Source organism: Fulvia fulva, chromosome 2 (genome assembly GCF_020509005.1).
Source record: "Fulvia fulva chromosome 2, complete sequence".
Taxonomy (NCBI): Eukaryota; Fungi; Ascomycota; class Dothideomycetes; order Mycosphaerellales; family Mycosphaerellaceae; genus Fulvia; species Fulvia fulva.
Window position 1 is genome coordinate 6972340 of NC_063013.1, and position 14326 is coordinate 6986665.

The 14326-nt window shown below is 53.7% G+C and overlaps 7 protein-coding genes across 7 annotated transcripts; 5 read left to right on the top strand and 2 right to left on the bottom strand.

Moving 5' to 3' along the window:
- Positions 1–75: 75 nt before the first annotated feature.
- On the top strand, positions 76–1929 carry CLAFUR5_03885 (Increased rDNA silencing protein 4; the record flags this gene model as incomplete). Its single annotated transcript, XM_047903033.1, has 1 exon — positions 76–1929. The coding sequence occupies one exon, from the start codon at positions 76–78 to the stop codon at positions 1927–1929; it is 1854 nt and encodes a 617-aa protein (XP_047758765.1).
- A 397-nt stretch (positions 1930–2326) lies between these two features.
- Positions 2327–3499, top strand: CLAFUR5_03886 (uncharacterized protein; the record flags this gene model as incomplete). Its single annotated transcript, XM_047903034.1, has 1 exon — positions 2327–3499. The coding sequence occupies one exon, from the start codon at positions 2327–2329 to the stop codon at positions 3497–3499; it is 1173 nt and encodes a 390-aa protein (XP_047758764.1).
- A 413-nt stretch (positions 3500–3912) lies between these two features.
- Positions 3913–4354, top strand: CLAFUR5_03887 (uncharacterized protein; the record flags this gene model as incomplete). The annotated part of the gene is made up of 2 exons (XM_047903035.1): positions 3913–4203; positions 4292–4354. 2 exons carry the CDS (start codon positions 3913–3915, stop codon positions 4352–4354), a joined length of 354 nt encoding a protein of 117 aa, XP_047758763.1.
- A 339-nt stretch (positions 4355–4693) lies between these two features.
- On the top strand, positions 4694–6135 carry CLAFUR5_03888 (uncharacterized protein; the record flags this gene model as incomplete). Its single annotated transcript, XM_047903036.1, has 3 exons — positions 4694–4752; positions 4826–5097; positions 5162–6135. The coding sequence occupies 3 exons, from the start codon at positions 4694–4696 to the stop codon at positions 6133–6135; spliced, it is 1305 nt and encodes a 434-aa protein (XP_047758682.1).
- Positions 6136–6425: 290 nt separating this feature from the next.
- CLAFUR5_03889 (uncharacterized protein) lies at positions 6426–6972 on the bottom strand (the record flags this gene model as incomplete). The annotated part of the gene is made up of 3 exons (XM_047903037.1): positions 6426–6461; positions 6519–6866; positions 6916–6972. The coding sequence occupies 3 exons, from the start codon at positions 6970–6972 to the stop codon at positions 6426–6428; spliced, it is 441 nt and encodes a 146-aa protein (XP_047758681.1).
- Positions 6973–8785: 1813 nt separating this feature from the next.
- Positions 8786–9309, bottom strand: CLAFUR5_03890 (uncharacterized protein; the record flags this gene model as incomplete). Its single annotated transcript, XM_047903038.1, has 2 exons — positions 8786–8883; positions 8943–9309. The coding sequence occupies 2 exons, from the start codon at positions 9307–9309 to the stop codon at positions 8786–8788; spliced, it is 465 nt and encodes a 154-aa protein (XP_047758938.1).
- A 1669-nt stretch (positions 9310–10978) lies between these two features.
- On the top strand, positions 10979–12053 carry CLAFUR5_03891 (uncharacterized protein; the record flags this gene model as incomplete). The annotated part of the gene is made up of 4 exons (XM_047903039.1): positions 10979–11248; positions 11317–11350; positions 11405–11870; positions 11927–12053. 4 exons carry the CDS (start codon positions 10979–10981, stop codon positions 12051–12053), a joined length of 897 nt encoding a protein of 298 aa, XP_047758940.1.
- Positions 12054–14326: the final 2273 nt, after the last annotated feature.

Below are 14326 nucleotides of genomic sequence, written 5' to 3' on the forward strand. Positions count from 1 at the left end.
ACTTCCTTCATTTCAAGGCCTTTCTGTTGTCAACAACAATGAAAGCGCGACCACGATCTCGCTCTGCATGCGCATATGCATCCCTCCAGACCGTCGAGAGCCTCTTCCCTCGCTAGCGTCGACACCCACACCACAAACAACAATGCCGCTCTGCTTGGAGCCACGCGAGCTTTTGGCAGGCCGAAACCCGCTACGAAACACCACACCGGTGATCATGGAGCGCTCTCTGCGGCCACGACAGCTGAGCGCGGAAGGACGATGCCCGACCGCAGCTTCTCCAGGTCTCCACTGCCGCTGCCAGGGTCGTCGGCAGGCGGTGATATCATCAAGGAGAAGGAGAAGGAGAAGTCGCCAGCGCTGGACTTGGTGAATATGCCACGTTTGCGTATACCGCAGAACGATGCTCCACCACCACACGTCAGGTCGCCCTCTCAGCAGGCCGCTGTCTTGGCTGCCACACGTGCCCATCCGCCAGCCCCCGCACCAAAGAACGAGGTCGCACCTCCATCTCGTGGGAAGACATCTGCCAGGCCGGCGATAGCGCCAAAACCTCGGAGACTGAGTGGACACCTCGGGAAGATTGAGGAGACCAACGATGTCAGCGACAAGCCAACGGACACAACGCCGATCGCACCGACCACATCACTCGTTGATCTGTTCGAGCAAAGGTTGAAGGAGACGCAGCAATCGGAGAAGAAGCCAGAGCCGATAGTCGTCAAGCCGCATGACGGGCTTTCCATCAAGAGCCCCAAGCCAGTGATGCCGCCCAAGTCAGGCATCACATCCATGATTCAGATGCAATACACGGGGAACGAAGGCGGGAGGCAAGCAGCACAAAGGTTCTCGCCTCAGAGAATGAAGAGAGATTCGGCAGTATCGGACCAACAGGATGGCAATGTCAGCTCAGGAGAATCTTTCGTCTCGGCTTCAGAGGATCTGGACGCGCAGTCTCCTCGCGAAAGCCCAGCAGCTGTGAAACCTCATTGGACCACGACGCAAAGCCCATCGCCAGGGCAGTTATTGCAGCAATATACGGGATCAAAGCGTGTCCCTCCACCCTCGCCATCACCTGTACGCCAAACGACCACGAAACCTATTCAGATTCAACCCCAGCGGAGACCTTCAACCGCACCCTCTGAAAGCATGTCTGTGACCTCCGCCAAATCGGCAAGATCAATTCCGGCGCAGTATCACCAAGCATATCCCCGTGGCATGACGCCTCAAATGAGTGGTGATCAACTGGCAAACGCCATCGTTGCGTCAAGTCTCGCGTCTTCAAGGGCGCCTTCTCCAATGCACTTGGAGCCACCACCAGTGCCTGGCCGGCACACAAAACATCATCACCACCACCACAAGCTGGCCTTCTCGCGCACTCCTAGTCCAGCCAAAGGTGGCATGCTGCACACTTTGCGGAAGACCGATGATACAGCGTCCGACAGTGAAGATGATCCTCACCCTTACGCCAAGCACAAGAAGAAGCGGCTAGTGCGAAAGCATCCCAACAAGCATCATGAAGGCGATCGGAAGCGATGGCGAGATGCTGTTACTGACCGCGAGCGGAAACGATATGAGGGCGTATGGGCAGCGAACAAGGGTCTAAACTTCTCGTTCACTCCCGAAGAACAGCAATCTTTCTCTCGCTTGCCGGAACATCCACGAACGGTTCAAACGAAGACATCCGCCAACGAGGCAGTCTCAAACATCGTAGCACGAGACATTTGGAGCCGCTCACGCTTACCAGAACAAACATTGGAAATGGTCTGGGATCTTGTGGACAACGATGCCGTCGGTCGACTACAAAAAGACGAATTCGTGGTTGGAATGTGGTTGATCGACCAACGGCTGAAAGGCCGGAAACTACCGGTCAAGGTATCGGAAACAGTTTGGGCGAGCGTCAGAGGCATATCGGGGATCAAAGTCAGGAAGTAGGAACGCCTGCCCGAGATTCTGCGCCGGGAGGCATCGTTGGCTGCTTCTGCTGCGAAGGCGGCGTTGTCGAGGATTAGCGAGAGTGCGTAGTTTGAGCGACTTGGCGCGCGATGATACCCCACTGCGTTTGGATAGAGTATCGATAGCGATAGGAATGGCAATTGTTTCTAGCAGGCCCCTGGGGCGTTCGCATTTCCAGGCTGCCATCGTGCACATGAGCTCGGCAACGCGGCTGACAGAGTTTAACAAGCATGAGTCTGTTTACTGTGCCGCAGACGAACATGGCAGATATGGATCCGTCTTCGCCGATTCTTTCATGATCTCACTTGCTGCTGGTGTATCGCTCGTTTCTACAATGCCGCAGTCGCGTATCTGGAAGACAAGACATATTGGCACAATGCCTTCTGAGCCCACGCTCGAAGGCCTTCCGGCGGACATACTGGAGAGGATTTCTTGCATGCTGGGTCTGGAAGAGTTGTGCAGTCTTCGGATGACGTGTCGAGATTTTGCTTCTCGTGTGGCTCAAGGTCGTTTCGTGGAGTACGTTGAACACAAGCGAGTCACTTTCGAAACACTGGCGCTGCAACGATTCGCTGAAATGACAAAGCCCGGCCGTCCGGGATGTCAGATGAGGGGGTTGTGTATTGTTGGTAGTGTCGATATCTTCGAGAGTTGCTGCGCTGAGTTGCTGGGACGGGTCTTTGAGAATTTGAAAGGGAACTTGGCGAGTGGATTTATGGAGTCGCTGGAGATTCAGATGCCGAGTGAGGATGATGATGTGCATGTAAGGACGACCGGGTGGCGGTTGAGGTGGAGTGCTGGGAATGTGCTGGTGAGGGAGGCGATGCGAGCGCTGGGAGGGAGTGGATTGGCAGTTGGGGCGCTTGATTTGTTTGCGGGGACGAGGTGTTGTGGATTGGGGATTGATTCGCTGGAGGATGTGCCGTTGGAGTGCCTGAGAGGGTTGAGGAGTGTGAGGTTGAGTTTGACCTACTCGTCTCCCGGGGACGGAGGTATGGACGGAGACGTTCGTCGTGGGTGTGGAATGTCCTCCCTGCTCACATCCTGCCCTAATCTCGAGGCTGTGGACCTACACTGGTACAACGACGACATCGATCATCGTCCTATATCAGCCGCGAGCGATGAGAAGCACTTCCTCAACCAAATCAGCTCTCCCTACCTCAACCTCAGAAACCTCACCCTCCGCGGCATATCCTGCCAAAGCTCCGCCCTCCTCACACTCCTCCAATCCGCCCCTAAACTCCAAACAACCACCCTCGAACACATCCATCCTTCCGGCAACGGCTCCTTCAAACCCATCCCCTCATTCCAATCACTACAACATCTGCACCTCAACGACCTAACCGAAGCCAGCAACTTCAACAGAATCCAAAACCCCCTGCAAACTCCACTTCGACGGCCCAGGCAAGCTTCACCTCCACACCGCAGCGCGGCTCATCAGACCGAATCATCTCACGAGGAAGGCCCAGCAGTGTCGGATGTCGATGACGTATGTTGTGTATGGCGCGAGGGCGAAGGCGTCGCCGGGGTTGTGGCGGTGTATGGGTAGATAGCAGGAGGTTTATGGGCCGCCGAGGGGGTGTTGGGGGTTGCTGAGGAGAGATGAGGTGGTGAGGGCGGAGTATGGATGGAGGTGTGTGTGTGGTCGGTTGGTGTTTGTGTGGGACTGTTGCTGTTGTGGGTCAGCTCCTTGTGGTTTAGAGAAGTCTTGGAGTGACCGAGTCGCGGGACTGAGGCGATGCGCAGAAAGAGGCGTGGTTTATATCGCGCAAAAGACTGGTCAGGAGGTGATTATGGGTGGTGGCGTGGCAGAGGTTCGACTTGATCAAGCATCGCAATCGGAGGGCGGGGAGGGCGAGATGTATGGACCATGCTCGTGCCTCTGGAACACTTCCGCGCATACATCATGACCGGACCGTTCTGTTGGACCGTAGGGCAGACATGTGACACCCAAACTATCACATGCTCGCCACTAGAGTGAGTTCTGGCAACGGAGAGTTGCTGCGATGCCGTTCTGGGTACTTCGATCCACTTTCTTCGAATGGACTCTCTACAGAAAACCAATCACGCCATGCACTTATAGCCGGGTCAGCTCACTGCCGCTCCTCACCAACCAGATCAGACACGACATTCAGAATGTCGAAATATCATCCGTTCGCCACTCTCCACATGGACAACGAAGGCCCAGCATTCGATGCTCTTCAGCAGGCTCCGGATCATTTTCGCCAGGATGGAGGTGCTGCGGTGTACTATGTGAGTCCAAAAGCACCGTTGTGCTCTGCTTGAAGCGTCCTCACTTGCACTGCTGCGCCACGCGCAAAAAGACATGCTGACACTTTAGAGGTCACTCTTCAGATCGACGCCACCAACGCTCATCGAGTCGAGGAGGACATGGCAGATTTGAAGTTTGCATTCGACGGCTTCGGTGAGGCTAAGCTTTACCGATGCGATGAAGTTGGGAAGATCTCAACACCCGCGTATATTGTCGCTATTCCAGATGATAGGAAGCCTCCACACATGGGCGCGTTGACAAACAGAGTTTATATCCAGAAGCTTCCGAAGGAGAGTCATTCTGACAAAGTTGAGGAAGAAATTGAAGCTGGAGAAGAAGTCGAAGCGGAGAGCTCTGGTAAATCCGGGAAGGGCAGCAAGAAGAAGAGTGAGATCAATGTAAAGGCTGCCAAGAAGCCCGAGAAGAAGAAGAGCGGAGGAAGGGCAGCTGGGAAGAAGAAAATGGGTGCCGATGGCGAGGAGTAATTTGACCGGGGCTGGACCGCTCTGTGCAACGACAAACGTGACTGTGTAAGCAATCGTTCGCCATGAGCACCAATGAATTGGGGCTCTTCAGCTACTGATCCACGGCTACGGCGGGTAGCCAAGCTTCTCCAGGCATTCCTATCCCCGTCCCAGCCACCTTGCTTCATGCAAGGCACGTTAGCCGCGAGCGTTGTTATGAAGAATGCTGGAATGCGCGTGCTGCGCTTAAGAAACGAGTTGGCAACGATCTTCGCGTTCTGCCTTCTTTGCACAACATCAGATTCTTCCAGTCACTACCGATCACACCAGACTTGGAGGCACGAACAGATATGGGAGCTTTCGTGCGTGTTGCAGCCTTGTGCTGGGTTGCTGAGCTGGCTTTGGCGAAAGGTTAGTGTCTCGCGTGGGACGTGGATGGGGTGTTGACGGCGAAGCTAATGTGTCGCGTGAACAGTGGTCACTGTCAGCGAAGGACTGTGCTCGACGAACTTGCCTGCGCCTACGTACGGATGGGTTTCCACCAGCGGCACAACCATCCCATACACGTTTCCACCAACGTCTACACAGACTTCGTCGGCTAGCATGTCGGCGAGCGTGCCTCAAGTGCCTTCGGACGAGCCTTCGATCAGCGTGCCCGAAGTCTACCCTACAGCTTCGGAACCTTCGGTCGAGCCTTCGATCAGCGTACCTGAAGTGTACCCTACAGCCTCGGAACCTCCGGTTTCGATTTCATCTGTCGTAGTCGTGCCAATTCCATCACCACCACCGTCTGATTCTCCGCCCATCATCGACCCAATCTACACAAGCACGTCTACATCCAGCGTCCCACCGGTAGAGCTTCCATCAGTCATTCCATCCAGCACAGAGAGCGCCGTCGAACCACCAATCACCACTGCAGCTCCCGAACTCGAACCCGTACCATCAGAGGATCCCACCACCACATCAACCACCAGCGAGTTCGTTTACATCCCCGCCGTCTCCAGCAACCCACCCATCGTCGCCCCACCCGCAGCGACCGGCGACGCCTGCGTCCAAACTGCACCAGAAGGATCCACCATCCAATGCGACGCCGCCGACGGCCTGACCTACTGCTACCAAGGCATCAACTACGGTCTCCAATGCGGAGTCCAATACGACCTCATCCCCATCAACGAAATCTTCTTCACCTACACCGCTGAGGAATGCCTTGACCAATGCGTGGGCCGACCTGGGTGTGCAGGAGTTCAGTGGAACTTTGCCTTTAGCGATTGCACGCTGTTCGAAGGTCTCTATGGCGTGTCGGCGGAGCTCTCGCCTTATATATGGTTCTTGTATAATAGGGAGTTTATTGAGGATACTTATCTGCCGCAGCAGATTTGTCCGTTCAATGGGTGCACGGAGCAGCCGTTGAAGAGGGAGTTGGACGCGGGTGAGTCGTTGATGAAGTGAGATGGGGGGTGAGTTTGGAGTTGAGGGACAGTGAGGTGGATTGTGTGGAGTGAGGAGGAAGGGATGCCCGGGTCAAGCATGAGGTGGCATGGGCTGAGGTGTGGGAGGTTTGGTTCGTTCTTGTATGCGGTGTGCATTGCCGCAGACTACTGTTGCTTGATGCAGGTAGTCTGTGGTAGCTGGGCATTTTCTGTAGCGTACGTTAATAGCTCTTGTAGTTCAAGCATATACATGCGCCGGATGACCCCGAATCTTTCGCGATCTGTGACATGAACCGAATCCTCAAACGTCTACCCTTGAGCACCAGTAAGGATCTGTTTGGTGTCCTGTATCCTTTGATCAGCAGTGTCTCCACCTGGTAAAGACTCCAGATCAAGACCTACGCATCCTCCACCCCTTGGCGCACACTGACTGCCACCCTCGGTCGGCTGGCGACAGTTGGAGAAAGAGTAACGATCGTAGGTCTTGTTGGGCTTGTAGTAAAGATCGATGACTGGGTTGCCACTTGGGTCTTTCAAGAACGTGACCTGAACGTCGCTGCAGCCGCCGACATCTTGCGTGTTCCTGGGGTTGTCGTAGTTCTGCTGGCAGGTCCCAGAGAATGCGACATTGCCGTTGCAGCCGTAGAAGTCGCTGACATCGACGAGACAGCTGGGGATACAGCAGCCTTGAGATCCGGTGCAGGATGCGGCCGTGCCGGAGTCGGAGAGGCCAAGGCCGCTTGCGTTGATCTGGAGCGGATGTTAGTATTGAAAGACATACTGGGATGAGATGTGTAACCAATGCTGGAAGTAGAAGAGCCGTGAGGGTCGCGGTGGTAAGCCTGAAAGACGACATTGTGATGTGTTGGAAGAAGTCGACGCAGGTTGAGGTAATCCAAGTTTGTCACTGGCTTGTGCGGTGGGCAGTTGGAGAGGTACTTATGCTGCTGGAAGAGCTCAAGGGCCTAGCTGAGATCTTCTGGGAGACTTCTCTATCGTCGATTCAGCTCTGTTCGACCAAGTAGAGCATGGAGGATGGAGCCGTGTTGGTGGTTCTGCCTAGCCATACACTCCTGTCATCTGCAGTGGATTGCTGTACGAGACAGACTTGCTCGTTCGTACTAACGTTCGACTCGCGGGCTGAAATCCACGAACCACGAAGCATACAATAGCAAATACCAACAGAAGTACCCGTCGCATCCCTTTGCATCAAGCTGCTAGCTCGGAGATGGAGCGGCCAGGCTCTTGCACATGTCGCGTTCCCTCGTGCTTCTTGACACGCTATGGCCACGCTGGCGGATCTTGATCGTGCACCATCTTGCACCCATCCGAAGGACCACGTGCACGGAGAGGCGCTACAGTGTCTTGGCAGCTTCCTCTTCTGGCTCATTCGTGGCATGCTTGTTTTCCGTCGGCGGCTCGTAGCTTGAAGCTGAGGAAATAAGCTCACGTCGAGTGAAGCGTACTTCAAAGCTTATTTGAGTGTATTTTCGCGACAACCACTGCAACAGCGACCATATAGCTGCAGTCAAATATGGCCGGGTAGGCCTAGATCAAGGCACTGAATGTCGTATGGTCAGATTGGGGGTGGAACACTTTTGTCAGAAGTACCACGGCAGTCATTCCGCGTTGCGTGGGCGATCCCGCCTGCTCTTACCATGAGAAAGGATTACCGCGCGATGGAACGTGCCGTCGCCATCACACGGTACACGTAGCCACGATGCAAGCTGCAGCGGCGGCACACTTACGTCGAGCGATGTCGTAGTGTGATGATAGTTCTAGAAGCTCGCCCGAATCCTTCTTGCAGATCTTGGCATTTCTCCGGGCCAAGCTTTCACGCCGACATCCTCCCCATGCTCTACGACCAACACCACACCGCGACTAAGCTTTCGAAGCCTGAGCTACATGGCGAAGGACACTCACAATACTGTATTGCCTATTGCTCTGCTCTGTGAGCACCTGGAATCGCGTACCGCGACGTCACCACGACTCTTCACGACACATCCCTTACGATGGCACATTGCCCTTCGACACTGTGCTCGAAGAGACACGTACGGTAGCGCTGTGGGTAGCCCTTAGCGAAACCTTGACACCGATCCTCGTCAGCTTCGGTGCTGCGGTGTCAGTCAGACGTCGGAGTATCACCTTGTGGCTCTTGCTCCCACATCGGCTCAACATCCTGAGCACCGATATCCTCGATGGAAAACCTCTATGCGTCGGAGAGGCACGAGAAAGAGTCGTCAGTGTACACAATGAACTCCCCACTTGGTCATGGCAATCGTTATAAGCAACTGAAGTTGCACACAACTTCCAAGGTGGGTCGCGTGTATGGCAAGAGCTTGATGCAGGTCTGATCATAATGCTTATGGTGCTCAGTGATGATTTGTTGGCCAAAGTTCTCACTGCTTGGGTGGCCTTATATCGAGTAACCTCCGGACGGTCTGACTGACGAGCAGTAATCGACGAAGGCTTAACGGGCAGCGATCCTAATAACACAGTATCTTCGAGCATACGTTCACACTCGCATAACGATTATGCAAGACCATACACGCTTTGTCCCACAACCAATGCCTCCAACTCCAGACTTCGCTGAAGAGCTGCCCGGTCTTCCGAAGAGGCAACTTCAAGCCTGCATCTCACAGCTCTCCGATGTCCTTGCATCGTCATCATTACATCCACAGGCCTTGGAAACCCACAGCCAGAAGCGTGAGTGACACTACCAGGCCTCCAGCACTACTCAAACCCAAGGAAGAGCCCAGACTCGAGCCTGTCGGATCCTTGATCAGTCCACGTTCAGCAGCTTGAAGTGAAAAGTTGAAAACTTACCGGTGTTGGTCTGCGCCTCAGGCGATGAAGCATTGACGCCGGTACCATTCATGTACTCTCCACACATACTGCTGACAAAAGTCCCATTGTTACCTGCCTGGACGCAGTTGGAGAACATATTAGAATCCACTGCCTGGTTGCCTTGGTTCTTGGTCTCGCAGTACTGCGTACAATCGTCAACCACACGTACTGCACTACGGCAACACTGGGTGATATTGAAAGTTGCTGGATGTATCGAGACTGCGCAGACAGTGCCATTCATGCCAGCGTAATCGAGAGGGGCAGGAAAGCTGTTGGGTTGGCATGGCACGGGGCCTGGTGTGTAGCCAGTGGTGGCCGGCATTTGACTGGAGGATGTGGTTGACATGATGGAGTTCGTGGTTGCGGATGGGCTCTGGAAGGTGAACACAGGTGTGGCTGGCAGTCAGGCGAAGTTGGCGGGAGGTTGCAGAGATGTCGGACGAGTTGGAGAGCGCCTTGGAGCAAGTCTGGTGGACTCGTTGTGAATCGACTTGCCCTAGGACTGCCTCCACGGTTCTCCCGGCTTTGCACAGTCGTATACCGCAGACTTGTGTTTATGATGGCCCGCCAAGCCGGTGTCGGATACGATCAGCATTGAGCATGCTTGGCTACGACTTTGGAGCCTTGCTAGGACACAAGTTCATCCGCTGAAGGATCAAGATCATATCTAAGCTCCGGGCAAGCAACAAGCTATACAAGCAGCGGCGGAAAAGGCGGAACACCCCGAGCTTGGCACGTTAAGCTTCATATCGTTATGACAGCTGCGGATCTTGCCCTAAGATGTCAGTACATCCTACGGGCCGACTTCTCGGCGATGGTACAGTCGACTTCAGGCGCGTCTCTGGTGGCACGATACAGGCTTGGTGGTCAGCGCAATGTTCAACGACAATCTGGGTTGCACCTAGTCGAAAGGAGTCATTCCACATGGCGATCTGTGGTACATCAGCCGGCTAAAAGTCTGCCACCTTCCTGCATTCGACGTCATGCTTCAAAGTTGTGCAGAGCTTCTGGATTCAGGCATACCGCCCAGGCGGATGGAAGCCGTTCTTCGAAGGCTACTGCTAAGCTTCTTCAGCCCTCGTTTCTACAAGACTTCGTTTGTTTGACAACTCTGGCAAGCATTAGCGTGGCATAGCTTGTGTCGACTGACCAAGAAGGCTTGCACAGCTGATTGTCGTCATAAAGTGATATGATGCATGCGTCCAAACTTTGGGCCGTCGCCCGTTCTGCGGGCTTGAACGTCCGCGGAGCCTAGCACTACCTTGTTCTAAAAGTCTTAGCTGTCCTCAAGGCGTATAGACGATGTGGGTCACCAGCAACTGCAGTCGAGCGAGCGTCTCGGGGGTAGTTCTGTATGGCGGCCATGGATATGCCTCGTGCTTCCCCACGTGTTGGTCTTGACCACGCTACAAGCGATAGTCCTCGTCGACGGCCATGACTTAGACCTGGCTCGAGCCAATCGAGGTCTGCTAAGCACATGCCATACCCACCTCGCCTCATCGTGAGTTGCATGGCCCATCTTGGCATATGGGGTCGACTCCTTCGTGCTCTTCTCCTTCGCCCTCTCCACAAAGATGTACCCAGTGAGCTATGCCATCGGCAGCATCGTGCGCGGAGACCTGACGCTCATCGCTGATGCCAGACAGGTTCCATCCTCGCGACGAGAGGCACGAGCATATACTATTGCTTTACCATCCTTCGCTCCACGCCACAGTCCTGATGTAGCTTATACTGCGATGTAAGGATTGCTACCACTGCGATGCGGATACGCTGGAGCAAACCATGAGCCAATGTCTCGGCTACGTTGCAGTGGAGGATCGAGACTGGTATGAGGGCATGACCAAAGGAAAGCCATCACAAGATAGTAGAGACGGCAGATTCCGCCTGGCCCCAGGTGTCGAGGAGAGGCATAAAAGGTGCTTGGATCCCCGGCCAAAGTATCTCTGTCACACAGCATCAGCATCACCGCGCTACTCCTCGTACCTTCAATACTCAACTTCCTCAACTCCTTCACCATGGCTTTCCTCACGAGTCTCGCCCTGCTCCAGGCGATCCAGCTTGCAACAGCAGCACCAGCACCAGTCTTCGAGATCTCGAAACGGCAAGATCCAAGCGGGACAGTCGACGCCTGCAAAGGCAGCGATTGTGCCGACTGCCCGTTGTACTTCTCGACGGGCACCGGCTACCCTGAGTGCACCTACTACGACACTCAGCAATTGAAGGATAAGGGCTATCCATCCGACGAGAACGGCATGGTCGATGTTTTCTTCTCTGCTCCGCCACTGGTGATCTCAACGGAGGGTGCGGCGGGAGTGTTCTGGTCATTCAAGGTGCTACTTGTGCTCCCGTGAAGGTGGACAACACCTTTTTGATCCAATTCTGCTGCGGTATGTGTCCCATGAGCTGCCCAACGGCCCGCAACTGACGATCATCTCCTGTAGGTACTAGCGACTGCACAGCAGCCGGTGCCCCAACCAAGAGAAGTCCCAACCCAGCCAACGCTGGCCTCGGCAAGAGAGGGCTGAGCACATTGTTGCTCCACGACCGCAACGGTACTGTCATTGAACCTCAGACATTCGCGCCCACGGCTGTCAAGGAGCGTACCATCCAGAAGCGCGATTGCGGAGGCTTCACCGCAACCAACGGCCCATATACCAAAGCCGGTCCAATCTCCATCATCTTGGACGAGGTTACATGTGGACCCACGGAGTCATGCTCAGCCACAGAGAGCAAGACCGTCGAGCAGTCGTTCAGTGTCGATGTCGGTGTATCTGTCGGCGACCCATTCGGGATTATCAGCGCTTCCATCGGTATCACATGGGAGAAGTCTATCTCGAGGTCGTTCAGCGCGCAGTACATGTTCGGCGCTGGCGAGACCGGATACGTCACCTTCATCCCGATTTTGACGTGAGTATTCGAAACTGCAATGAGCCCGAGTAAATTCTTGCTGACCTGATCAACAGCTGCGTGGACGGATACTACACCGGTGACTGCGATGATAGCGGCAAGCAAATCACAGCCTGCGCTGCAAGCAGCAGTGGAGGAGCCATGGCCGGTGACATTCGAGGAGTCGTCGTCAGAGGAGCTTGAAGGCTGTATCACTACCTTGGCGCCGAGGTCCATCCAACATGCGTCTTTGACGCTTTGTGAGGATCCAAGGCTTCGTGTAGAATAGACAGCGGGCGCTGGGAAAGCTGTGTGAGCGAGACAAATCTCATGGTTCGGGATGGAGTGATGTCATATCTTGAAGAACGGGGAAAGCCATAGTGTCCCGAAACCGACAGTAGCTAGATCAGAGGATGATAGGTATCTTCATGTCCAGTTGCGTTTTCTTTTACCGCTTTCCCCGCTTGCATACCATCTTAAGGAAGGACGAGGGCTGCTGACAAAGTTGATTGCCGCGCAGCGCTTCGACTTATTCTTGAGGCGAAGGCCTTTGCTTGCACACGCTGGCTGGTGGCGAGATAGCGAGGTCGTGCCGATGTAGTCGAGCTTGCAGCGCGTCGTCGTGTATCTTGCTCATGGCCATGTGTCTCGTAAGCAGCTCTTAGGCAGCTCTCCGGAAGCGAAATTCACAGTCAACGCCGGCAACATTCTCTGATCGCCAGCCCTTGGGAGTTTGCACGGGCTGCACTATTGCACCATCTTGACATCCTTAGGAGAAAGCCTTGAAAGACACAGAAGTCATTGCAGACTCGGCGAAGCAAGAATGGCGATGTGTGAGCCAAGAATCGCAAGGGCTCGTTGGGTGTTCAGCACTCCCATAGTCTGAGTCCAGGCACAAGCTATGTCATCCTCCACGTTTCTTCTTCCCGACCACCTTTGCAACTCTTGTAATGGAAAAGGCATGCAGAATGGACTATTTCGCTCTCGTTCGTACGCTCCAAGCGTTCCTCGAATGTTGCATTGTTGGCTCGGGTGCGCTCGGTGACGAGGTGGCTCGCGTCTGCTGTGGCAAGTGGTTGGATCGATATCTATAGGTCACCATACGACCTCGATGCTATACCTTGCCGTATGTGCAGTTGCCTCGTGCGATGTTGGTGATGTCAAGGAGTGCAGAGTGTGCCTGTAGACAGCACGAAGTCATCTTCTCGGCGCAGTGAGTGTATTTGTATGGTTACCGGTACTCATCTTGTCCATACCATACCAATAACCTATAGCTGAATAAGCCTAACAATACATACCAGTTGGTGACCACTTTCCTAATTAGGAAGGTCTGTATCTTCACAAGGTGTTGCTGCTGCTGCTGCTTGCTGTCACTACAACCTCCGGTCCAGGCTCTATAGCTCGTGTGAAGAAGTTGTATTTATAGTCATTCTCGATAGCCACCTCATCGTCCACATCGTCACTACCTAGTGCTCCGTACCAGCTGCGTAGACAGCTATAGGCTTCAATAATAGTGTCTATAAGGTTTGAGCGTCTATATACAATCATATCACGGCCTGAGCTAAAAGAACGCTCTAGAGAGTCCGATATAAGCGGAAGAGCGAGTGTATCGAACGTAAACCTCGCTAGCTCCGGCTCTATCTCACGGTGTCGGTACTAGTATCTAAGGGCATCGTATAGAGCTATGTTGTCGGCCTTAATCTGCTTAGTAGACTTGTTAGCTTATAGATTAATCTTTTAAGTGCTAGCTAGGTACTTCTTAAGCGAGTTACGCTTAATAGTAGGTATAAGAAGCTCGTTAACCCTCCGCCGCTTATACTTATTATTAAGCACGCTTTAAAGGTCGTTATTGTCCTTAATAATAACCGTTATAAAGGCTAAGATTAAGATGCCGCTAGTGCCTTACCCTTCTTATTCTTACGCTTCTTAGACACCGGCTCTTTAGTAGGTGTTATAGCTATCTAATCGGCTAGCTTATAGAAGTCTATCTATATTACGGGTAGCCCGCGACCCCCTACTATAGCTACGTCAGCCCGGCTGAACCGCGGACCTTCCGTATCGGGTTAGCGCGGCTTGGCTTTGCTTTATAACTTCGCCGCGCCTCGCGCTCCTCTTTCGTAGCTTCGTAGAATAACAACTATCTCTCTCGGACCCTATAGTACGCGCGTCCTTATAGTTTGTTCTACTAGCCTACCTAGATCACGGATCTAGGTAAGGGACGCGTAATAACAGGAATAGACTTATAGAACTAAAGAATACGCGACTACGAGCGGGTAGTAGAACATAGTAAGGCGCTAAGTACGTAGATACCTAGGGAAGTTAACGCCGCGAAGACCTTAGTAATAGCGATAGGTCGCGTTAATAACTACACTATAACGAGTTAGTAGGACTTATAGACCTAGAACGGTATACTACTACCGGCAAAGCCCTTAGGTAAGCGTACATCTCTTTTCCTAGATCTCTTATCTTTTCTATAG